Source organism: Sceloporus occidentalis, unplaced genomic scaffold (assembly GCF_023333645.1).
Source record: "Sceloporus occidentalis isolate IW3139 unplaced genomic scaffold, rSceOcc1.0.p SCAF_5, whole genome shotgun sequence".
NCBI lineage: Eukaryota > Metazoa > Chordata > Lepidosauria > Squamata > Phrynosomatidae > Sceloporus > Sceloporus occidentalis.
Window position 1 is genome coordinate 50,067,501 of NW_028316985.1, and position 22,147 is coordinate 50,089,647.

At 41.0% G+C, this 22,147-nt stretch overlaps 2 protein-coding genes across 4 annotated transcripts in view; one reads left to right on the forward strand and one right to left on the reverse strand.

Moving 5' to 3' along the window:
• LOC149312139 (liprin-alpha-2) overlaps positions 1 to 22,147 on the forward strand; it is a 318,268-nt gene that overhangs the window by 77,497 nt on the left and 218,624 nt on the right. The window lies entirely within an intron of this gene.
• LOC149312140 (uncharacterized) lies at positions 901 to 20,874 on the reverse strand. The gene is made up of 3 exons (XM_089526550.1): positions 20,806 to 20,874; positions 3,098 to 4,120; positions 901 to 915 (listed from the first exon to the last, which is right to left on the reverse strand). Exons 1-3 carry the CDS (start codon positions 20,872 to 20,874, stop codon positions 901 to 903), a joined length of 1,107 nt encoding a protein of 368 aa, XP_089382676.1.

The following is a 22,147-nucleotide window of genomic DNA, read 5'->3' on the forward strand; positions in this document are numbered from 1 at the left end:
CAGATAACCCTAACAATAAAACTATTTTATTAAAATTAACATTAAAAATTAAATAACATTAATGTTTAATAAGATATTTTATTAAAATTAAAGCCTGGCAATAATTCTATATTAACTTTATTTCTTTTAGTATGAAATATGACATGGGTTCTTTGAAGTAGTTACGTTACATTTTTGTAATGTGAAAGTTGTTGATTTTATATTTTGCATAATTTTTCCGTTTACATGAGTGAGGGTGCTAAGCAGTATCCTAAGATAGTAAGTATGCTGTCAGATAATTCCTTATTTTTCTTCCAAAATGACTGCATTCTTAAACAATATATGGGAAAATCATTTTGTTCCCACTCTCAGTCCTCCTGACTCATGGTCCATTGGCTTTCTCTCTTCCCTGTTTCTTAGTGACTGTTTCTCTTCAAAGCTCTGCTCTCTGCATCCTGACACTGATTATGCTGTCTGTGTTTGCTTCTTCTTTACTCTTTGCCACTTGTGAGCAGCAATGAAGTGTGACTAGCAAATCTGAAAACACTAAGGAGTGCTGGGATTTTGTCTCTTTCCTCCACACACAAACCAGACAAAGCCAGACAAAAGTCTTAGCCTAACAAGTTCTGGCACATCCTTCTGGGTCCCTTGACAGTTTTACTCACTTTTAGATGGGTTGCAAAAAAAGATGAGTCAACTTGGTATTTGTTCATCAAGGCTTTATAGCTGCTGAAGACAGTTAACATGGGGACGCTGTCATTTCAGGCCTTATTGTCTATCCTCTCTTTCCAGTTTGTGTAGCAAAAGACAATGTTTTGGCTGCACGTATATAGGGAAATGTAGAGTGCATGTAACAAGTTGCTGGAGGGTTTTTCTGTTGCTGAATTAAAATATCTTTATACCAGAAAATTTATTTTATGATCATAGCTGAAGAGTCTGTGAATAATATGAAAGGAAATGACATTTAATCTTTAATGTTTACCAAGGAAAAATTATTATTATTATTATTATTATTATTATTATTATTATTATTATTATTATTTGTATACCGCCCTCTGGCAAACCAATCCGGGCGGTTAACAACAGTAAAATATAAAATATGACAATTAAAAACCCTTTATCCCTCCCCCCCTTAAGACAGTATTAAATAGTAAAACATATTAAAAACACAATATCAAGCATAAAAACAGCAATTAAAACTAAAAACCCTGATATCCCTCTGTTGATCCTCAACCATCACTAAGATGGGGCCACGGGAGGAATGAGGGAATCAGGGAACCTGGGAACCTGGGCTGGGATGGTTAATCTGGAAAGGCCTGCCGGAAGAGATCCGTCTTGACCGCTTTTTTAAAGCTGTCTAATGATGTTATCTGATGGATCTCATCTGGCAGGTCGTTCCAGAGTTTGGGGGCGACAGCAGAGAACGCCCTCTGGGAGGTCGCTGCAAGCCTAGATTTTAGAGGCTGCAGTAAGTTCCTCCCAGAGGACCGGAGAGCGCGGGGAGGATTGTACGGGAGGAGGCGGTCCCTAAGATAGCTTGGACCCAAGCCATTTAGGGCTTTAAAGGTGATAACCAACACCTTGTACTGGGCCCGGAAGCTGATAGGCAGCCAGTGGAGGGACCTCAAAACCGGAGTAATGTGGTCCCTCCTAGATGTACCTGACACAAGCCTGGCTGCCATGTTTTGAACCAGCTGTAATTTCCGAGTCAAGCACAGGGGTAGCCCCATGTAGAGTGCATTACAGAAGTCAAGGCGTGAGGTTACCAGCGCGTGCACAACCGTCTCGAGATCCCTTACTTCCAGAAAAGGGCGCAGCTGGCGTTTTAGCCGAAGCTGATAACAGGCACTCCTGACCGTCGCATTTACCTGATTTGTCATCAGGAGCGACGAGTCAAGGAGCACCCCCAGACTGCGAACACAGTCATTGGAGGAGAGTGTGACCCCATCCAGGACTGGAGGTTGCAACCCAATTCTTGGTTTCGGGGCCGCTACCATGAGCACCTCCGTCTTGTCTGGATTCAGTTTCAATCTGTTTTTCCTCATCCAGCCCATTACCGCCTGAAGACATTCATTGAGAGAAGAGATGCCATCGGAATTCGAGGCCGACGAACGAGATTCGGAGAAATAGATTTGGGTGTCATCAGCGTACTGATAACACCCAGCACCATAACTCCGTATTATCTCACCCAGCGGCTTCATAATGATGTTGAATAACATCGGGGACAAAATAGCCCCCTGAGGAACCCCACAAGTGAGGTACCTCTTACTGGAGCTACAGTCCCCGAGTAGCACCCTCTGAGACCTGCCCGAGAGGAAGGACTGGAACCACTGCAAAGCAGTGCCCCCGATACCTAACCCCTTCAGGCGGTCCAAGAGGATGCCGTGATCTATAGTATCAAAAGCCGCTGAGAGGTCTAAGAGCACCAACAGGGTCACACTCCCCCTGTCAATGCTCAGACGCAGATCGTCGGTCAAGGCAACCATGGCAGTCTCAACCCCAAAGCCTGTCCTAAAGCCAGTTTGAAATGGGTCTAGATAATCGGCTTCATCCAAGACAGCTTGGAGCTGAAGGGCAACCGCCCTCTCGATCACCTTGCTCAAAAATGGCAGCAATGACACTGGCCTATAATTCTTCATATCCAGGGGGTCCAGGGAAGTTTTTTTCAGGAGCGGCCTAACCGCCGCTTCCTTTAAACAAGATGGAACATGTCCTTCCCTGAAGGATGCACCGATGATATCCGTGAGGAATCTCATCAATGCATCCCCCCCCTGGACGGCCAGCCATGATGGGCAAGGGTCAAGAGGGCAAGTTGTCTTCCTCATCTTACCAAGCAGCTTGTCCATGTCATCAGTACTCACAGATTGGAGCTGATCCAGTATGACTACATCGGCGGAGTCACTGGACGCCTCGCCTGTCGACTCTGTTTCAACGGTGGCATCTAAGTCGGCTCTTATTTGAGAGATTTTGTCTGCAAAGAAGTTGTTAAACGCGTCACAGCAGGCCGTCGTCGGGTTAAGTAAGGGATTTGGCGCACCACCTTAAACAGCTCTGCTGGACGGGACTCTGCAGACGCAATACGTGCAGGGGAGAAGGCTCTCTTCGCTGCATGTATTGCCTCCCGATAGGAACGAAGAAAGTTCCTATGGCGAGTTCTGTCGGATAAGAGTCGAGTCTTCCGCCACCTGCGCTCTAGCCGTCGTCCAAACCGCTTCATCTTCCTCAGCTCTGGTGTGAACCAGGGCCTCCGATTTGGGGCGGGATGGCAAGGGCGCTTGGGAGCGATCGTGTCGATAGCCCTGGTAAGATCGGTGTTCCAGGTATTGACCAGAGCATCGACCGGATCACTGGCATTCCCAACCATTAAACCCTCTAAGGCTGTCTGGAATCCAATGGGCTCCATCAGCCTTCGAGGGCGGACCATTCTAATGGGTCCGCCACCCCCGGTGGGGCAGATATTGGCTCTAAGTTTCGTCTTGACCAGGAAATGATCCGTCCATGACAATGCGGAGGTACTTACCACCTCCGCCCACGGATATTCCTGTTCCGTACTGAAGACCGCATCGAGTGTATGACCTGCACAATGTGTGGGCCCTTTGACCAATTGGGATAGGCCCATGTTTGTCATGGTCTCCATGAACTCCCGAGCCGCACCTGTTAAACTGGTCTCAAGCGGAATGTTAAAGTCCCCCAAAACTAAGAGTCTGGGGGTCTCCAACAGCAGCTCAGAGACCAGCTGTGTCAGCTCGGTCAGGGAGTCTGCCAGACAACGGGGTGGCCGGTAGATTAGCAAAATCCCCAAACTATCCCTGGTCTTCAGGCTAAGGTACATACACTGGAAATGGACTGTGTTCCGGACAGGTATCCTGGCCAAGGTCAGATGGTTCTTATAGACTAGAGCCACTCCGCCCCCCCGCCCACTTCCCCTCACCTGCTCACTGACAGAGTACCCAGCTGGGAGGGCCTGCGCCCATATAGCAGTGCTATCCTCTCCCAGCCAGGTCTCTGTGAAGCAAGCCAGGTCGGCATCTTCATCCAGGAGGAGGTCCTGGATGATATGGATCTTGTTTTTTACCGACCTGGCATTGCAAAGGAGCAGAGTGAGGTTCTGTGGAATGGTTGGTCTGCTCTCCAAGCCATCCTGAGAAACAGAGGGAACTGAAGACGGGATAGCTTTCAGACAGCGATCCCGTCTTCTTTTGTAACATCTGTTCCCTCTATCCCAACCATACCTCCCATTCCCCAGCACAACTCCAATGGCCGCCCCTGCCACATTCCCGGCCTCAGGTGAGATGGTGAGAGGTCAAACCCCACTGAATTGGGAGGGTGGTGGTGTTCCCTGGGCCCTCAAGGGAACCCACTGCGTCCACAACTCTCCCTCCGCCACAACCGCCGAGCTCTGCTTGAGGAGTCCCAATGGCGTGGGGAAGCTAGCTGCTGCTGCTGCTGCTGCTGGCTCTGGCTTCAGGCCTCTGGCTTCAGGGCTGGAGTGGTGTTCCTGAAGGAGTGTTTGGGGAGGGTGTAAATATCTCACCCAAAGCCACGCCCCCTTTCCTCAGCTGCCTTTGCCTTGCCTCTGCTTAAGTCCCAATGGTGTGGGAAAGCTTGCTGCTGCTGCTGCTGCTGCTGCTGGCTTCAGGCTTCTGGGCTGGAGTGGTCTGTATCTGTAAAGATATTCTCATTTCAGGAAATATACAGGAAAAGTCTTGCAGATGCAGACCAAGATTAGATCTACTGTAGTATCCAGTTTCCAACAGGAATCCCCTGGTTCTTGACCATGGTGGTCTTTAGAGATATACTATTTACAGTATGAACATGGCGGGTTCATTTTGTTGTTACACTTAAGGGAGAAATATACACTGACACTGACTGGCTGTACTCAGGACTGCACTTGCACAACTTTTGATTATTTACACTTATGAAAATAGCTTGGACCAACAAAAAGGATGGCAAAAAGAACCAGGTGTCAGATTCCTAGTATGTGTGAATCTTTGGAAGGAGAGTTTGCTATTTAATGGGCCTCTGGAAGTAGACTGGTTTTATAAGTGCAAGTTAGCCAGGAGGAGTCTTTCCATGAAAAGATGTAATAAGAACAATAGGATAGCCAGGCTAAAGAGCAATGGAACACTGTATATTTCCTGAGCTAACCAACATGTGCCATTTTTGTGCTGACCATACAAAAAGGATGCTTGGCTGGCATAGAAACACTGCATGGTGCCAGCAGCACATCTGGCAGCACACAGGATTTTATGACAGCCACAAAGGGATGGTTTTTTATTTACACCACCTAGCAGAGAAGTACAGTAGACTTGTTGGTCTGAAAGAGGCAGAGAGATGATAGTCAGGGAGAGGTCAGGTCATTTAATTTGTCTGTGTGCCTAATTTCTAAGACTCCTAAAGTACTTCCTTGAAACTCCTTTAGAGGAAAGCCACTCTACCTGATAATCATAGCTGCAGGATCAAGCCATGGAAGGCATGGATCCAGTCAGCAGTCATTTTGCAAGATCTTCTTCAGCTTACATGCTTGGATAGGAAGGTTTTCTTTTAAGAGTAACAGCCATGCCACTCAGGAATACCCAGATGCAGGAAACTGACAAGATGGCTGGAAACTTTTCTAAGGCTCGTTGCTTTATCTCAGAGTTTAGCCCCCTTGTCTTTCAATTGTATGCTCTCTGCTGAGTAATAGAAAAGCCAAGTGCAAGTAAGGGTGAAATCAAAGTTTGATTCTATCTCAACTGAACAGAAAATTTATGCCCCTACACTTTACAATTATACCAGATCAATGCCAGTTTAACTGTCATTGCTGCAACCTACAGAATCCTGGGATTTCTAGTTTCATGAGGCAATAGAGCTTTCTGGCAGACAATTCTATATATCCAAGAAATCTACAAATTCTAGGGTTCCATAGGATGGAGCCATTAAAGTTAATGTGGTATCAAACAGCTATAACTGTATACTGTGAAAGAAATTCAAATAAAGGACTGTTCACATAGTCAAGGATCGCTAATCAGAAACAGGATTTCTAATGAAATTTACTGAATACATTTTGTCTCTTGTCTGTTACAAAGTACATAAATGTAATTGGATCATTTTCAGTACTATAATATGAAATATATAGCATTATGTATTTTCACCTCTAAATAATGGCTAGTTTTCATTCAAAAGTCCTTGCTTTTATAAATATGAAAGTGTATGTGTTTTAGTTTATCAGTCTGATTACTGCTAGAAGTTTATGTTGCTATGACATAAATATTAGTTACCTTACTCTTCCAAAACAGAGTTCTAGACAGAATCAAAGCAGGCTTTTCAAATCCTCTTCTACACTCCTTTACCAGACGTAATTGTGTTTGTGTTGAGAAAGTGATTTTAAAAGAATGAGCACCACCTGCTGGAGAGAAATGAATTGTTATATTCAGAGGGTTAAGATTTTTGAATTTAATTAATATGTGTGAAGCCTGCCTTAATGAAAGACAGTGACCAAGTTAATTTATTAGGAAAATCTGTAATAAAGAATAAAAAGACAAGTATGCTTCATTTAATAGGACACTTATGATGCAGAAAATAGAAATATGCAAGAAGTGTTTCTCATTATATCTGACAGAAAGACTATTACACATTGAGTTCCTCTGGCACATATTGAAGGCTGCTGCTGGGAACAAGGAGACATGACATCATTCCTGTGGGTGACTCAATTCTTTCCCTCCCTTAACTGTGAGCGACATGGCCAGGAGGAATATAGCCCCACTTCATTCCTCTTTGGCATCTTAGAAATGGAAGGGACCACAAGGGCGATCCAATCCATCCTCTTGTCATACACAATTAAATCACCCCTGAAAGATGCCCATCGAACTTCTTTTTAAAGATTTCCAAAGATGGAGGCATCTGGGGCCATCTGTTCCAATGTTAAACCACTCTTACAGTAAAAAACATTCCTCCTAATGTTTCAGTGGAATATTATTATTTTTTTGTCATTTGAATCCATTGGTTCATGCTCTAGTCTCTTGAGTAGCAGTAAACAAACTGGCTCTATCTTCTACATAACATCCCTTCAGATATGTGAAGATAATGATCATGTCACCTCTCAGTCTTCTCCAAGCTAAACATATCCAGCTTCCTAAGTCATTCTGCATGAGGCTTGGTTACCAGACTTTTGATCATCTTGGTTACTTTTTTCTGGACATCTTCCATACACATAAGGTTTGGTTTCCAGACATTTGATCATCAGTTTGCCTTCTCTGGACATGTTCCAGCTTGTCAATATCCTTCTTGAACTGTAGAGCTTCTGCAGGTCACAAAATGGAGAGTGCATTCTTACCATCTGTGTTTACTTGGATGGGTATTTTTACCTACACCGTAATATACTATGTGGGGTGAAAAGGTTGCTTTGCTGGTTGGTCAGCAGTTCATATTAATTGGGTCACATTTTGGCATTATTTCTCATTGTTTTTGCTGGTTATCACATTTTGTCAAATGTAGTCACATTTGATTTATCAATTCTGTTATCTGTTTCTGATGGTTTTATGATTCACTCAGTCACATTTGGTTAACTTTGGCAGATCTGTGTGGAAATTAAATTATGTCATAGCACCCGTATTGAGAATCATCCTAGTGTAGTGGTTTCATCATGTGGCTATGACCCTGGAGACCAGGGTTCAGTTCTCTGCTCAGCCATGGAAACCCAGTGGCTCACTTTGGGCGAGTCACACACACTTAGCCCCAGAAAACCCCATGATAGGTTTGCCAAGTTGAAAACAACTTGAACACACACAACAACAACATAGTGTCCATAGCCATTTTTATGGTGATTAATGGTTTCTGGATTCTGCAGGTCTGAGGCAACAGGCAATATAGGGGTCTAACTTTGCTCACCTGCTCAGATTTGTTAAGCTACAAAAATGGGTGCAAGGGCCTGTCTTTATCATGAGTGGTTTAGCTCAGGAGAACAGTGATCTAAGGTTATATTTCATCTGGACCAGGTTGGCCTTGCCTGAAGACTTCACATAGGCTTTCAACTGATTTAGAGTGAGGGGCGAAGCAGTCAGCCCCAATGGACACATGGTCCCAATCCAGCCAGCTTCTGCTGCAAATAGGAGTGGGAAAAATCTGCTCCTATTTGGGGCAGAGAAAAGCTGCCCCTTTGCCACTGGAGCTGTCTTTCTGCCTGTTCCTGGGCATGTGGCTAAATGCCACACTCACAAGTTGCCTCAAAATCGCTTGGTGTGTAACTGCCAACACAACTTCCGGGTGACTTGGGTGCATGTAAACACCACACCCCCAAGCTGGCTTGAGGCCAGCTGAAGCTGCTGGTCTGTTCCAGCCCTGAGTTTCCCACATAGTACACAGTAGGCTTTCCCATGCAGTTTTTTTCTTCTTTAAATCAATATGGCCCTCATTAAATCCATTTGTTGTGTCCTATCTCTATAGTTTATCCCCTAGATGAAATATGTTTTGTGACTGCTGGTTAGAACATGTGTTGTACATCAAGAGTACATAGAAGAAAGGTTTGGTTAATTTTTGTAAGATTTTTAGGAATGATTTATGACAATGGTATCATTAACTATGGTGTCAGCTGTTGTGGGAAGAGTGCACCTTTGACCCTCTTGCTTCTCCATCCCCAGGCTTTCTCCCTAGAGTGGAAGTCTGGGGACAGAACAGCCAGCTAGGGCACATGCATGCTCCTGCTGCTCCTCTTTTCCTGGGCTTCCTCTCAGGAGAGGAAGCCTGGGATTGGAGCAGCTGGCAAGGGCACATGTGCACACCTCCTGCTCCTCCATCCCTGGGCTTTCTCTCTGGAAAGTAAGCTTGGGGATGGAGCAAGGGCACCACCACACCCCTCCTGCACCAAACTGGGAGGAGGGCCCAACTGGGTGTCACCCCACTTCTGGATGTCACTTGTTGCAGTCCACTTACACCCAATGAGGCCACAGATTTCTGACTCTTAACTTTTCAATGATACTAGCAGCAAAACAATAGTTCACATCACCTGACACCCTAAATTATACTTTGGGGATTTTAAAAGCTTAGAGTAACCAGTAATGTTTTTGTGTATGGAAGAATTGTGAGCCCTCTCAGTTCAGATAACTTGACTCAAGGCAGCTAGGTCTTCAAGCTTCTTTCAGACAAAGTGAATTCCTGATTCAGAATTCCTTAATTCTAAAATTATGTCTTTTGAATTAGGCTTTAATTGGCAGAGTTTAAGATTCCAGAGGAAAAAACAGAATAGAGCTCACAAGTCAGGAGTCTGCCCATCCTTCTTGTACATCATTTAATTTCTCAGTGTTTTGTTTATGGAGATTTGGTGCTCACCAGTATTTCTTTAATGGTTCTATTTTTTTAAAAAAAAGAACTGTATTTCAGATGCTGATTCCATTACTGATTCATTTGTATTTACAAGCTTGACATCACTAACCAAGTGATGGGTATGCATGTGTGATCAGGTTTCTCCTGTCACTGACACAGATGGTATAAAGGAGCAGGTATTGTTTCTGGTGTTGTGTGCCTTCAAGTCATTTCAGACCCTAAGGCAACCCTATCACAAGGTCTTCTTGGCAAGGTTTGTTCATGGGAAAGTTTGTGCCTTCCCCTGAGGCCAAGAGGCCAAGAGAGCTGACATGCCCAAGGTCACCAAGTGGGTTTTCCAAACTGAGTGGGGATTTGAACCACACACTCCAGGATCCTAGCTCAGCACTCATGAGAAGCATAGTACATTCAATATAACAGTAACAATAAATGATTATGTAGAACTAGAGCCATCATTTATGGAGGGAAGTGCCTCTGCCTGGATTGAGTTATCATATTACAGTAATTGGCATGATGTAGCCTAGTAAAATCCAGAAGAATAATCCAAAATGTAGCCTAATAAAAACCTGAAGAATAAAATTGCTGTTAAACAAGATTTGGTTTAGTCAAAAGCTCTTGAAATCACGCTTGGCATTTTTTTTATTTTGCTTTTGCTTTTGCTGAAAGATTCACCCTTCTTTCAGAGCTCCCCCTCCCTCCAATGGTATTGAAAGACAAGTTTTGTTCTTGAAAATGCAATTTGAAAATTGGTATATTTCATCAACATTATTTTACTTTTCCATGATCCTCCTACAGATGTTATGGAATACATAATTCATCTAAATTTCTTCTCAAATAAAAGCCAAGGGCTACCCTAAATAGTCACGATTTACATGTTCTTAGTAAAAATCTGTCAAAAGTGGTATCATCCCACTGAGTGTGGAGGAATGACTTAGAATTAGGGGTGGGATATACTTATTTTTAGGCTATGTAATTACTTCTTTATGAGTAAGCACCTCTACCCACTGTTTCTTCTTGTTGCTATGGAAAACAAAAGGTTTTGTATTTTGATTTTATTAATGATAGGTACTCTTTAAAATAAAACACCTCTGCATGATAGTTACATAAAATCATAAAAATATAAAGAGCTGACTCATTGTGCAGCAGTAAATCAGCCTTATTACCAATCATTTATCTGAACACTTTGAATGCAGCCTATCTATTGTGCCTTTGGGGTTTTATTTTCAGTGTGCATCTTTTTTATAATTGGTTATAATATGTATGTAAAGAAGCTTACCACCACCATTTAAATATAGTCCAAATTTTACAAGTGCTTTCAGTTTCAATATATTGATCAACATACAAAATGCATGAACCATAGTACTAGCCAGATAGAATCAGGATGTCTTTTTCTTTCTTCTGCTACCTTTTAAGGAATATACTTAAGTGGCTCAGAATTGTAGCCTACATTACTGGGCTAGCTTATGAAACTAAGGAGCTTGTTTTGCTTGCTGTAGTCCTCTGGATAAGTAAACATGTGTCTAACTAAAACTGTTGTACAGTACTTGTTCATACTTCACACAAGGAAATTACAGTGGTAACTATTCAGTCATTGTTTAGCTGAGAACATGTAGTCTGAGGGAAGATCTCCCCTGATCCAGGTTTCGGAGGTAGAGAAGAACTGTTGGCCCTCACCCCCTTCCCCACCACCACTCCCTTCTCCTTCTGTGTCGTGTCTTTCTAGATTGTAAGCCCGAGGGTAGGGAACCATCCAATTAAAAAGATTGTATGTACAGCGCCGTGTAAATTTACAGTGCTTTATAAATAAAGGTTAATAATAATAATAATAATAATAATAATAATAATAATATGATTGGGGTGAGTTTGGAGATGGTGCTGACACAGTTGCTGGGAGGAGAATTGAACAAGTGTGGAGAAAGCAAAAAAAAAGTTTGCATTTGGAATATTGGGTGGAAAAATTTACTGAATCACCATTAAGCTTCTTAGTCTATTGTTTTTGTGGGTATTTTTTAATGTGTAATTGCATTCAAGTGGCCTATTAACTTATGCCAAACCCATGAATTTGATAAGTTTGTCTTAGGTAAGGAATAGTCAGAGGTGGTTTGACATTCTCTTCCCCTGAATGTAGCCAGACTCACCTGGCATTATCTGGTGGTCTCCCTTACAAGTACTAACCAGGCCTGACCCTGCTTAGCTTCTAATATCAGAAAAATATCTGGTGCTATTGGGGTATTTATTTGAGCATTTTGCTGGGTGTAAACATTTATCTTAAAATATTAGCAAAGCTGTAAATGAACTTTAGACAAAATTGGATAAAATCAGCACCTTATACAAAAGTATACCTTTGTATTATTTGTGGATCTATCAAGTAACATGTAAACTTCTAAAAATTCTTATTGTCCATACTGAGGCTGAAATTACATTCACAAAAGTAAATAAATGCTAAATGAAGGGCCAACGCATAATTTTGGGAGCTACTGCAAACGTATAACACGAAGCCTTATCCACGTATATACCCCAGCCACATGAATCATAGAAGAAAACTTGCTATTTTCTTCTATTTTAATTGTGAAATTATATACAGTATCTGAAATGATACCACAGCTTTTATACCATGATCCATGCCTTGCTGCTTTCTCTCCATTTTTTGCTGTTTCTGTTTATTATAACAGAGTTGCTTCTGGTCAGATGAAAGACAGATCTGGGAACAGGAATTCATCTTGTGTTTGAAGGAGTTAACTACCCCTGAAAACACAGCTTTGCAGTTTAGGGTACTCCTAGATTCAGCTCTGAGTCTGGAGCCCAAGGTTTCAGCACAGTGACCAGGAGTGTTTTTGTACAGTAAAAGGAAGTGCACCAACTGTGCCCATTCCTGAAGAAGTCTGGCCACAGTGGTACATGCCTTGGTCACATCACATTTGGGTTCCTGTAATGCACATGTGGCTGCCTTTGAAAAGTGCTGAGAAACTTAAGTTGGCCCAAAGATCTATAGCCAGGTTGCTAATAGGAGCTGGCTATAGGGAGCACACAACTCCCATGTTACAACCATTCAATTGGCTACTGGTCCATTTAAGTGCTGGTTTTGCCTTATGTGACTTGGGTCCAGGTTATTTGAAGAACCATGTCTCCCTTTAAAAGCCCGTGAGAGGACTAAGACTAAAAAGAGATGAGCCAAAAATACCACCTTTGGGGAAATCCAGGGGTGTGGCATTCAGCACACCCATGTATTCTGCTCTAACACTGACCATAGCATATCAGGATATATGGATAATAAATTTATAGATGTTGAGAAATACGTCACCATATTCTCATATAAGGGATTCTAGTAATTTATCACCCATCTGGAATGTAGAAAGTAGTTCATAAATTCAATACAACTATAATGAATGCAGTTACTCTTCCAGCAAACATGGTGTTCACCTATAAATGAGCCATTTATTGGCAGAGTCTATATAACATTCAGAGGCATTCACTAACATTAGCTGTAAAGCTCTTAACATAAAAAAACAAAACTGTTCCATAATTATCTGTGAACAAAGAGATGCATAATGTTTCCTAAGCTTATTAACATCCATAAACATACATTGATTATGTTAGATGACATTTAAGTTTTAAAATAGTTAATGAAGTTCTCAAAGTAATGATTACAAATCAGATGACTACAGTAATTATATATTATAAATTCAAATGTTGTTTCCTATTTTTAAAACGCCTCCTTTAAACCTAGATTATACAGGTCTTCACAATTAAATGTGTGTTGAGTATGTACACAGTCTCATAAAAATATGCCCAAGATGTTTTTAATATGGAATGTAAGGCAACAGTACAAATCACACAACCTCTAATATGGACACCTGGTTGGCCTCTGGCAGAAACTATGTGAAACTATGATTGGACACAGTTGTAACCACTATGTTGTTGATTTATTTTCTTCTTTCTTTTACTTATTTTAACTTTGGAATCTAGCTTCAGGGGTCCTTTTAATGTTGTTGTTGTTGTTGTTGTGTGCCTCCAAGTTTTTTCGAATGTATGGCAACCCTAAGGGATTTTCTTGACAAGTTTTTTCAGAGGGGAGTTGCCCTTGCCCTCCTGTGAGGTTGAGAGAGTGTGACTTGCCCAAGGTCACCCAGTGAGTTTCCACTGGGCAGGGATTCATACCCTGGATTCCAGAGCCATAGTCAGACCATTACACCATGTTGGCCCTTACATAGTTAGAGTTAAAAATATCATAATAAACATTGTCAGTACAGCTACGTGTTGATCTCTTTTTGGTACAGAAGAAGTCTAGTATGAAGTAACTTTGAAACAAGCAAGCATCACATGTACTTTCTGAGGTGTGGTTACATGTTTGATTGTGCTCTAGGAATCTCCCTGGAGTATAATTCATGCAAAAAGATTTCCCGTTACAGAGAATTGCTGCCCACCCCAGACATATTGAGACCAGACGTAAGATTGGGATGAAAACAGGGCCATTTATTAATTGACCTATTTATTAATTTCTTAACAGCACTGCAATTAATTCAGAACAACAACCAAGTGTGGGAGAAGCTACAGCCGGAGTCTTTCTCTAGACTACGTCTGCAGTTTATTTGGATGACAACACCTGAGCCCTCAATGAAAAGCCAAAGGCTGGGTTATTCGTTGACTGGCCCTCATCAGGAAGTCTAACCAGAAAGACTCTCTCCCAATCTGTAAAGATTAAAGAGGTTTTTTTTTTCTTTCAAGTCAAACCTAAGGCAATTTCTTTCTGCCATCCTCCAGGTCACAAGGCCTAAAGAGATGGTTCCAGAAACATCCCTTCCACCCAAAGTGTATCCAAAGTGCTCCCCAAAATATAATTCAATTATTTATGCACACTGAATTAGAACTGAAGAATTTATTCCAAATTAGACTCTGCCCAAGCCAATTTCCCATATGCTGACAGGACTTAGTATGGGGTAGGGGAAAAACCCATGGAAAGGGGGAGAAATCCTATCCGGCCCCTAAACGACCAACAAAACTTTACCCTATACCAGTGGCAGGTGGGAGGGTCAATTTAATCTCCATGAGCTGGGAGAGTAGAACTGAGGCCTGGCTCAGCCTCAGGTTCCCCCTGCACCTAGGGGCCAAGTCCTCCTTGTCATCCTCCGAATCCTCCTCATGACTGGCCATGACAATGTTCCACTGTTGAACAACTCTTATTGTCTGGAAGTTCCTCTTCGTGTTTAGGTGGAACCTCTTTTCCTGTAGCTTGCATCCATTGTTCCAGGTCCTATTCTCTGGAGCAGCAGAAAACAAGCTTGCTCCATCCTTAATATGACACCACTTCAATACTTAAACAGGGCTATCATATCACCCCTTATCTTCTTCAGGCTAAACATATCCAGTTCCCTAAGTCTCTCTTCACAGGGCATGGTTTCCAGACCCTTCACCATTTTGGTCACCTTCCTCCGGACATGCTCCAGTTTGTCAACATCCTTTTTGAACTGTTGTGCCAAAAAGTCATCATAAGTCAAATTGTAGCCACTTGCATATCCATCTATAACCTCCTAAATTTCTTCAAGAAAATATTCTGCCTTCAACAGACCTAATTTTCCTGAAAGCAGGATGTACAGTTGGCCCTCCGTATCCACTGATTTTTTTATCAATGGATTCAAGCATCCATGGCTTGAAAATATTCCCCTAATTACATAAATTCCAATAAGCAAACCTGGATTTTGTTATTTTATATAAGAGGCACAATTTTACGGTGCCACTGAGCATCCACGGATTTTGTTATCCATAGGGGATGCTGGAACCAAACCCCAGTGGATACCAAGGGCCCACTGTATTCCTATAACATTTCTGAGACAATTAACCACCCTGCAGACCTGTGTATAAACTTAAGAGATGCCATAATGTTTCTGCTAAACCAGGCCTTTGGAAGTTTCTCACATTTTTTATTTGTTATTTTCTCTTTCCCATTTCACGTTTATCCCACTCTACAACTGGCTATTTCCTTGTCACTTTTTTACCTAAGTGGTTGTAATCTCGAGACATTGTAGTCCTCCTCAGTGGTAATTTGCCCACAGAAATTACAAATAAATAGGTCAAGGCTCTGAGTTTGTGTGCACCAGTACTAGCCACCAGTACAGTTTCCCTGATCATTGGTTTTATTATTAATAAAGTGGGCTTCAATTTCAGCAATCAGCAAATGTCAGGGAGGAAGTGTATGGAACAAAATACAGCAGTGTATGGAATAAAAGGGGAAAAGGATGAAGAGGAAATGTTTGTTTGAGTGAGAAGCCCACAACACAGAAATGGATAATCATAACATTGGGTATTTAGTGATATATGAAATATGGAAATACAGTAGCTATTTCAGAAGAGATTAACTCCACCACCCTTTTTATATTGCTTCTCTTCTTCATTTTTAAAAGATGAAATGATGGCTATAGAAGTGAAAAGCAAATGTTCAATAGAAAACATAATATAAAACCTAGTAATCTAAATAAACTGTGAAAAAAAACCTCTGTGTAGTTTACAACCAGTTCATGTTTGCTTGGGATTCAGAATCCTCTCAGTTTGTCAAAGGCAACATATGTGTATAAAACATAGCTGAGGAGAAGTGCTACTTTCACATTTGCCACTGGATGGCACTCCTTGGAAAGATTTGTTCAAATGAGTATATTTATAAATGCCCAGGTCAAGTGTGTGTGTGTCTGTGTGTCTGTGTGTGTGTGTATCCCCCAAAGTTAGTAATTTCTTGTAAAACCCAATTGAAATAACACTACAAATGGCAATAAAAATGGAGAGACTAATTTTAATGCAATTAATTACCACCCTGTCCTAGCCACATAAAAGTTACGAATGTGTAACTTCATGTGTGTTAACAAGTTGTTTAGCTATTTGTCTTCTCCTTAATTACATTCAATTTATGTTTATATAGAGCACTAGTCTCCAAACTTTGGTTCTCCAGATGTTTGCACTTTTATTTCCTAGAAGTGCCAGTCAACTTGGCCAGCCATCAGGAATTCTGGAATCTGTAGTTCCAAAACATCGGGAGAACCAAAGTTTGGAAACCACTGATAAAGTAGGGAGGCTGTGGTCCTCCAAAAATTTTCTGATTTCAAAGCCCAGTCATGTGGCCATTGGTAATGAATTATGGGAATTGAAGTCTAATAACATTGTGAAAGCCAAAGGGTCTTCATCTCTAATACAGAGGAATAATAGAAGGTATGGAAATCACTCATGAAAATGACAATTAAAATTCAATATCAGAACTTCAGGGTCTCTATTTACATAATCCTTCTTAATTGTGTAAAAGCCAATGTCATAATGTGCTATAAAATGAGCAAACTTTATTATTACAATAGCTACTACTATAATTTGTTAGATTCCTTTTGCTAAAAAAAACCTCAAAGCAAATATGCAAAAATAGAAAAAGAAATAAAACAGTCATTCTGTACATCTCTTCTTACACAGAATAACAGACCCTCGAGATAATCAATTGACATGATGCTGATTATTTTTTAAAACAAAGCCAAGGTGTGACTAGTGACACACCTGGAAATATCCAACATCTTGTACTTTATTTCCCCCCAGTATGGCCCCATACAGACAGACCAAAATGAAGCTGCTTTGTGTCACTTTGGAGGTATGCTGATTAAATGATGCATGTGTTCTAAGAGTCCAGAAGCAACACCAAAGCCACAATCCAGTCCTAAAGACTGGAGCGCAGCTTTGGCGCAACTTCCAGACGCTTAGTACGCATGCATCATTTAAACAGCATACCTCCAAAGTGACCTGAAGCAGCTTTATTTTAGCCTGTCTGTATGGGGCCTATAATAGGTATTTTAGGCCATATTTCAAAGGAAGAAACTGACAAAACTACCTTTTAATATTCCTTGCCTAATAAAATCCTATGAAATGAGGGTCACCACAAATTGACAGCTGACTTGAAGGCACATAAAAACATACAGATTAGGGATGATGAGAGTCTTGCAGATACTGTTGGGTTGTAACTTCTACCAGTCCTAATCAGTATGTATGCATATGTATCTTGAAGTTGCCTATCAACTTATAGAGACCACATAAATTTCATAGTGTTTTCTTAGGCAAGGAATTCTCAGAGTTGGTTTTTCCAGCTCGTTCCTCCGAAATATAGCCTTCAGTAACTGGTATTCAGTAGTGGTTTCTCATCCAAGTACTAACCAGAAGTGACCCTGTTTAGCTTCCAAGATCCGATGGAATCTGATGTCTTTAGGGTATTTGAGCCTTGTCCTAACTAGTATTTGTAGTTGTGTGCCTTTAAGTCATTTCCAACTTATGGTGACCCTAAAACAAAATTACCAGGGAGTTTTCTTGACAAGATTTGTTTAAGGTGGGTCTGAATCTGAGAGAGTGACTTAGCCAAGGCCAACCAGTGGGCTACCATGGCTGAGCAGGAGTTTGTAACACTGGTCCAACACTCAAACCACTACATCACACAGGCTCAGCCACTGACAAAGCATACAATCCAATAGGATTTAGGCAACCACACATTTCCTATCTCTCTTCCAACCCAAAATGTATGCATGTAATTATGAAATTTATTTGCCAAAGGACAGACATTATTTTAAATAGGTGGTGGTGATTTTTTTGCAGTCTGGAAAAGCCATTGAAAGCAAAGAGGGAAAAAAATCATCTTCTGCAGACTATAAAACAGGATCACCACAGGACATTTAAAATGCAGTCTTTCCTTTTGGGGAACAGAGTAAAAACAAATTGCATGCCTGCACACGTTTAAAATGCCTGAGTGATATTCAGGACCTTACTTTGAGTGTGTCATCTGGCACACATATACCTGTGTTGTGCTCGCACTGATTGAATCAAAAATTCAATATTAATACAATTACCAAAGAAGGGATCTAGTTTTAATTAAGATGTTAATGGGTGAGTCCAATTAAGATAAAGAGAAGTTTATGTGTGTAAATCCTGCATTTTGCATACAAAATGGGCACTGTCTGTTACAGCATAGATGCCCACGCATCTACTTTTTGGTTTCAACCATTTTGTGTCAAATTCTAATGTTAAGTGTTATAAGATATAAATAGATCTTGAAAACCTGCTAGAACAAGCATAAAAATATACCATATATTTTAAGATGCACATTAACAGCTGTTTTAGGGAGATTAGAAAATGAGCTGTTTTCAGCCTAATGTGCATATAGTTAAAGAAAAGTACACTGACTTTGGAAGAGCAGTCAGTATTTAACAGTAAACTGCTGCTTGTCATCTAATGTCTTTTTTAAAACAAGCCTACAGTCTTAGAATTGGTAGCTTTAAATATTATTTAATAGGGGTATTAGGGCTGGAGATTTTTACTTTTAAAATCCAAGAGGTGCACATTTTAATTGACCTTCTAGGGAATGAATCATAGGTTCTCTACCCACAAATTATAGCAGAACAGGATTTACTTCCTTTGCACATTTGACAGCAAGTCCAGCAAAGCACAATTTTGTATTAAGAGAAACCACAATGAAAGTGGCAAGTTGATTCTATAAATACTCAACCATTACATTCAGAGATACACAAGATTTATGATTTATTAGTAACATGAATACAAAAACATTACTAAGGATTCTGTATGGTGTGATATAGGAGGAGTCCAATGGGGGATGACACCATGAGTTACTGCAGCAGGTGACAGCAACCCTAGTGACACCACTGCCTCCAAGTGATCACTTTATGTTTCTGGAAAGAATAAACTCTCTCTTTCATGTCAGCAAGAAAGAGGTAATGGAAAGTGAGCAGAAGAGTAGAAAGAGATAATGGATACCCTATCCACTTTTGCCTCTGGTCATGCCTGCCATTGGCTTGGTCGCACCACTGCCTGTATCTCGAGAGATTTTCCTCATTAAAGAAATACAAATCACTTTTTATGTAGAAAAGGCATCAACTTAATGCCCTGCTTAGACCACCTGGTAGTTTCAGACTGCCAAACATTCCAACTGACTTCAGCAGGATTTGCAACACAATTATTTTACAAGTTTACTCAAAAGTAATTCATTCTATCTTTAATGTGGCTTGCAGATGGCAATTTAAACAACTCAATTATGGACAAGTGCACAGCCTGCAATCTGATCTTTTTTATCCATGATTAGAACAGGGCTGAGAATTATGTGGCCCCTTTGAATGTTATAGGACTGATTGTTAGCAATCCTAACTATTGGCTGGGTTGACTAGTGCTTCTGGGACTTGTAGTCCATATCTAGAGGGCCGCATGCTTCCTATATCTGACTTAGAAATAAGTCATCTCTCTCTCTCTCTCAGTTTCAGTCTCCATAAATTCTCAGTTATGGGTGATCTCAGTTTCTTATTATAAATTGTACCCACCAGTAGCCTGGTAGGTACAGTTAAAATGTTTCACTAGAAAAGTATAAATATATTTACTATTGTGTTAAAACATATTGAAACTATATGCATTTTAGAAAATTACATCAGTTTTAGAGGGAGGAGCCAAACAGTTTTCAGGTTAAAAATATATTAATTTAGCTGATCAACATAACTGTACTATATTTTAGCCAAGAGAAGTACTAATTAATCTAAACTCAAATTCATCTGTTCACTTTGCGTGTTCTGACTAAAGCAAGTGAATTTGTCATGGATTAATCAGGGGGTGAGGGTGAGTCATTACTAACTTATATTAATATCACAGATTTTATTTAAATTGCTGGCTCATTAGTCACTGCTTTTTCCTAGTGTTCTGTTTGTTGGATATGATCCACTCTTTTCACGACCATTGAAACATTTATGTTATTTAACAATGAGGGAGAAAAAGAAAAAAATCTTTAGGGAATGAATGCACATTAATTCAATAGTTGGAATATTGCAGGTTAGATGTGTATTTTGTAGCAAACATCTGTTCACTGTGCTGACCAATGACAGTGGAATTTGGAAAATGGGAGCATGATGGAAAAGAAAATTCCACACAACTTGGAAACCTTCAACCCATTAGAGGACATTATGAGATGAACAAAATCTATTCTTCCTGCTAGAGGTATGGAAATTGTAACTTTTTTGGACTGCAGCTGCCAGAATCCCTCAGTCACCATGACCATATTGGTTAATGTTTCCAAGCCTTGTCCTAACCCAATACTTTCATTTAGTGTTGGTCAAGCAATCTGAGTCAAAGGAGGCAACAAGAATCAAGGTCAACTCGGTCCAAGGCTCAAAGAAGTCAGGAAGTCCAAAGTATGAAATACGGGAGTCTGGAAACAGGTATCATGAACAGGAATTCAGGCCAGGAAACAAAGGAGTTGCTTCTAGCACTCACCTTAAGCAAATCCAGCTCTTAAATGGCCTGATGCCAGCTGGTCCTAATCAGAGCTTGCTTGTTGCTGCAGGACCCAAAGCTTGGTTGAGCTTCTTTACTCTACCCTTTGTTGTCCCTCCTTCTTGATTGAAGACTTAAGACCCCAGCTGTGTCCTCTGTCTCATCAGCAGGTGAGTCATGTCCTTGTCCTGCTGGCTGAGGCTGCTCTGCAACAGGGAGATCTGCAGGTTGTCCCCTGCCTGGAAGACTTGCCTGGGTCCCTTCTTCAGCCTCCTCATCAGACTCTTCCTCCAGCTCCCCATCCTGCTGCCCCTGGCCCATGACAGCATCAGTCAGGAAATCAGAAGACTAGGATTGAGAAGGGCATATATGAAAGAACTGGACAAGATCATAAAGTGTTAAGACATACAGTAACTCTTAACACCAAAATGAGGAACATCCAAGTCATTGTATTCCCCATAACTATTTATGGATGTGATTGCTGGACAGTGAAGAAAGCTGATAGGACAAAAATTGTGAAAAGGGCTGCGATGAGAAAAGAACTGAGAATACTGGACAGTCAAGAAGACAAACAAATGGGTTCTAAGACAGATCAAGCCTAGAAGCCACAATGACTAAGTTGAGGCCGTTGTAGTTTGGTCACATCATGACAAGGCATGGCTCATTAGAAAAGACAATGGTGGTAGGAAAGGTGGAAGTCAGTAGAAAGAGAGAGAAAACACATGCCAGGTGGCTAGTCTCAGGGGAACATGGGTCTGAGCAGATCATTTGACAAGCGGTGAGATGTCTGTAGTTGGGACTACTAATAGAACTCAAACAAAATAGGGTTTTATTAACAGAGAAAGGAAAGAAGGCATTTACAAGCTGTTCCTAGTTATTATAAGCAACCAGAACAAATTCACAAGGATCCTTAGTTACATATTGCCATAGTTTATAGAAGAATACATTTGCTAGAATCTGAAGGCCATAGGCTCCCAAAGAAGAAAGCAAAGCAGTAGGCTGATACTTGATGACTAGCTAAACATGACTAGCTAACTTGAGAACTAGTCAAGCATCCAAGCCTTGCTCTCCTAGGCATCACATCAGATATTGCTGCTGATCTACCACATTCATCTCCTCTGAGAAATACAAAACAAAGAAAATAAATAAATATTGGTCAAAACACCATAGGGATTGATCAGAACCAATTGGGCAAGTTCATCTTTGTGATGTTAATCCTTTACTGGCATTGGGACAAATCTGCCTTCTATTATAATGGATAGGCAAAAAATGTTTTCCCATCAGAGAGGGAAAAACAAATGTGATAAGAAGACAAAGAGAATAAGAAAAGTGTGTGTGTGGGGGGGGGGGGGGGAAGAAGGAATGAGCTTTCCTATTTTTGGCTGTAACCTCATCATCTACTGAACTGAGTCTTATACCAGCACTGGTATGTGGCTGTGAAGGAAGAAGAGGCCTTCATAGAAAAATATTGCCTGGAAGGCTGCAGTCTCTCTCCTGGCTCCCCTTTGTAAGTGGTGCATGCCATTGGTGATGAGTCCCACATTTGAACTTGGATAGTGACATCTGACATTTGTACACGCAGAATGTGTACAAA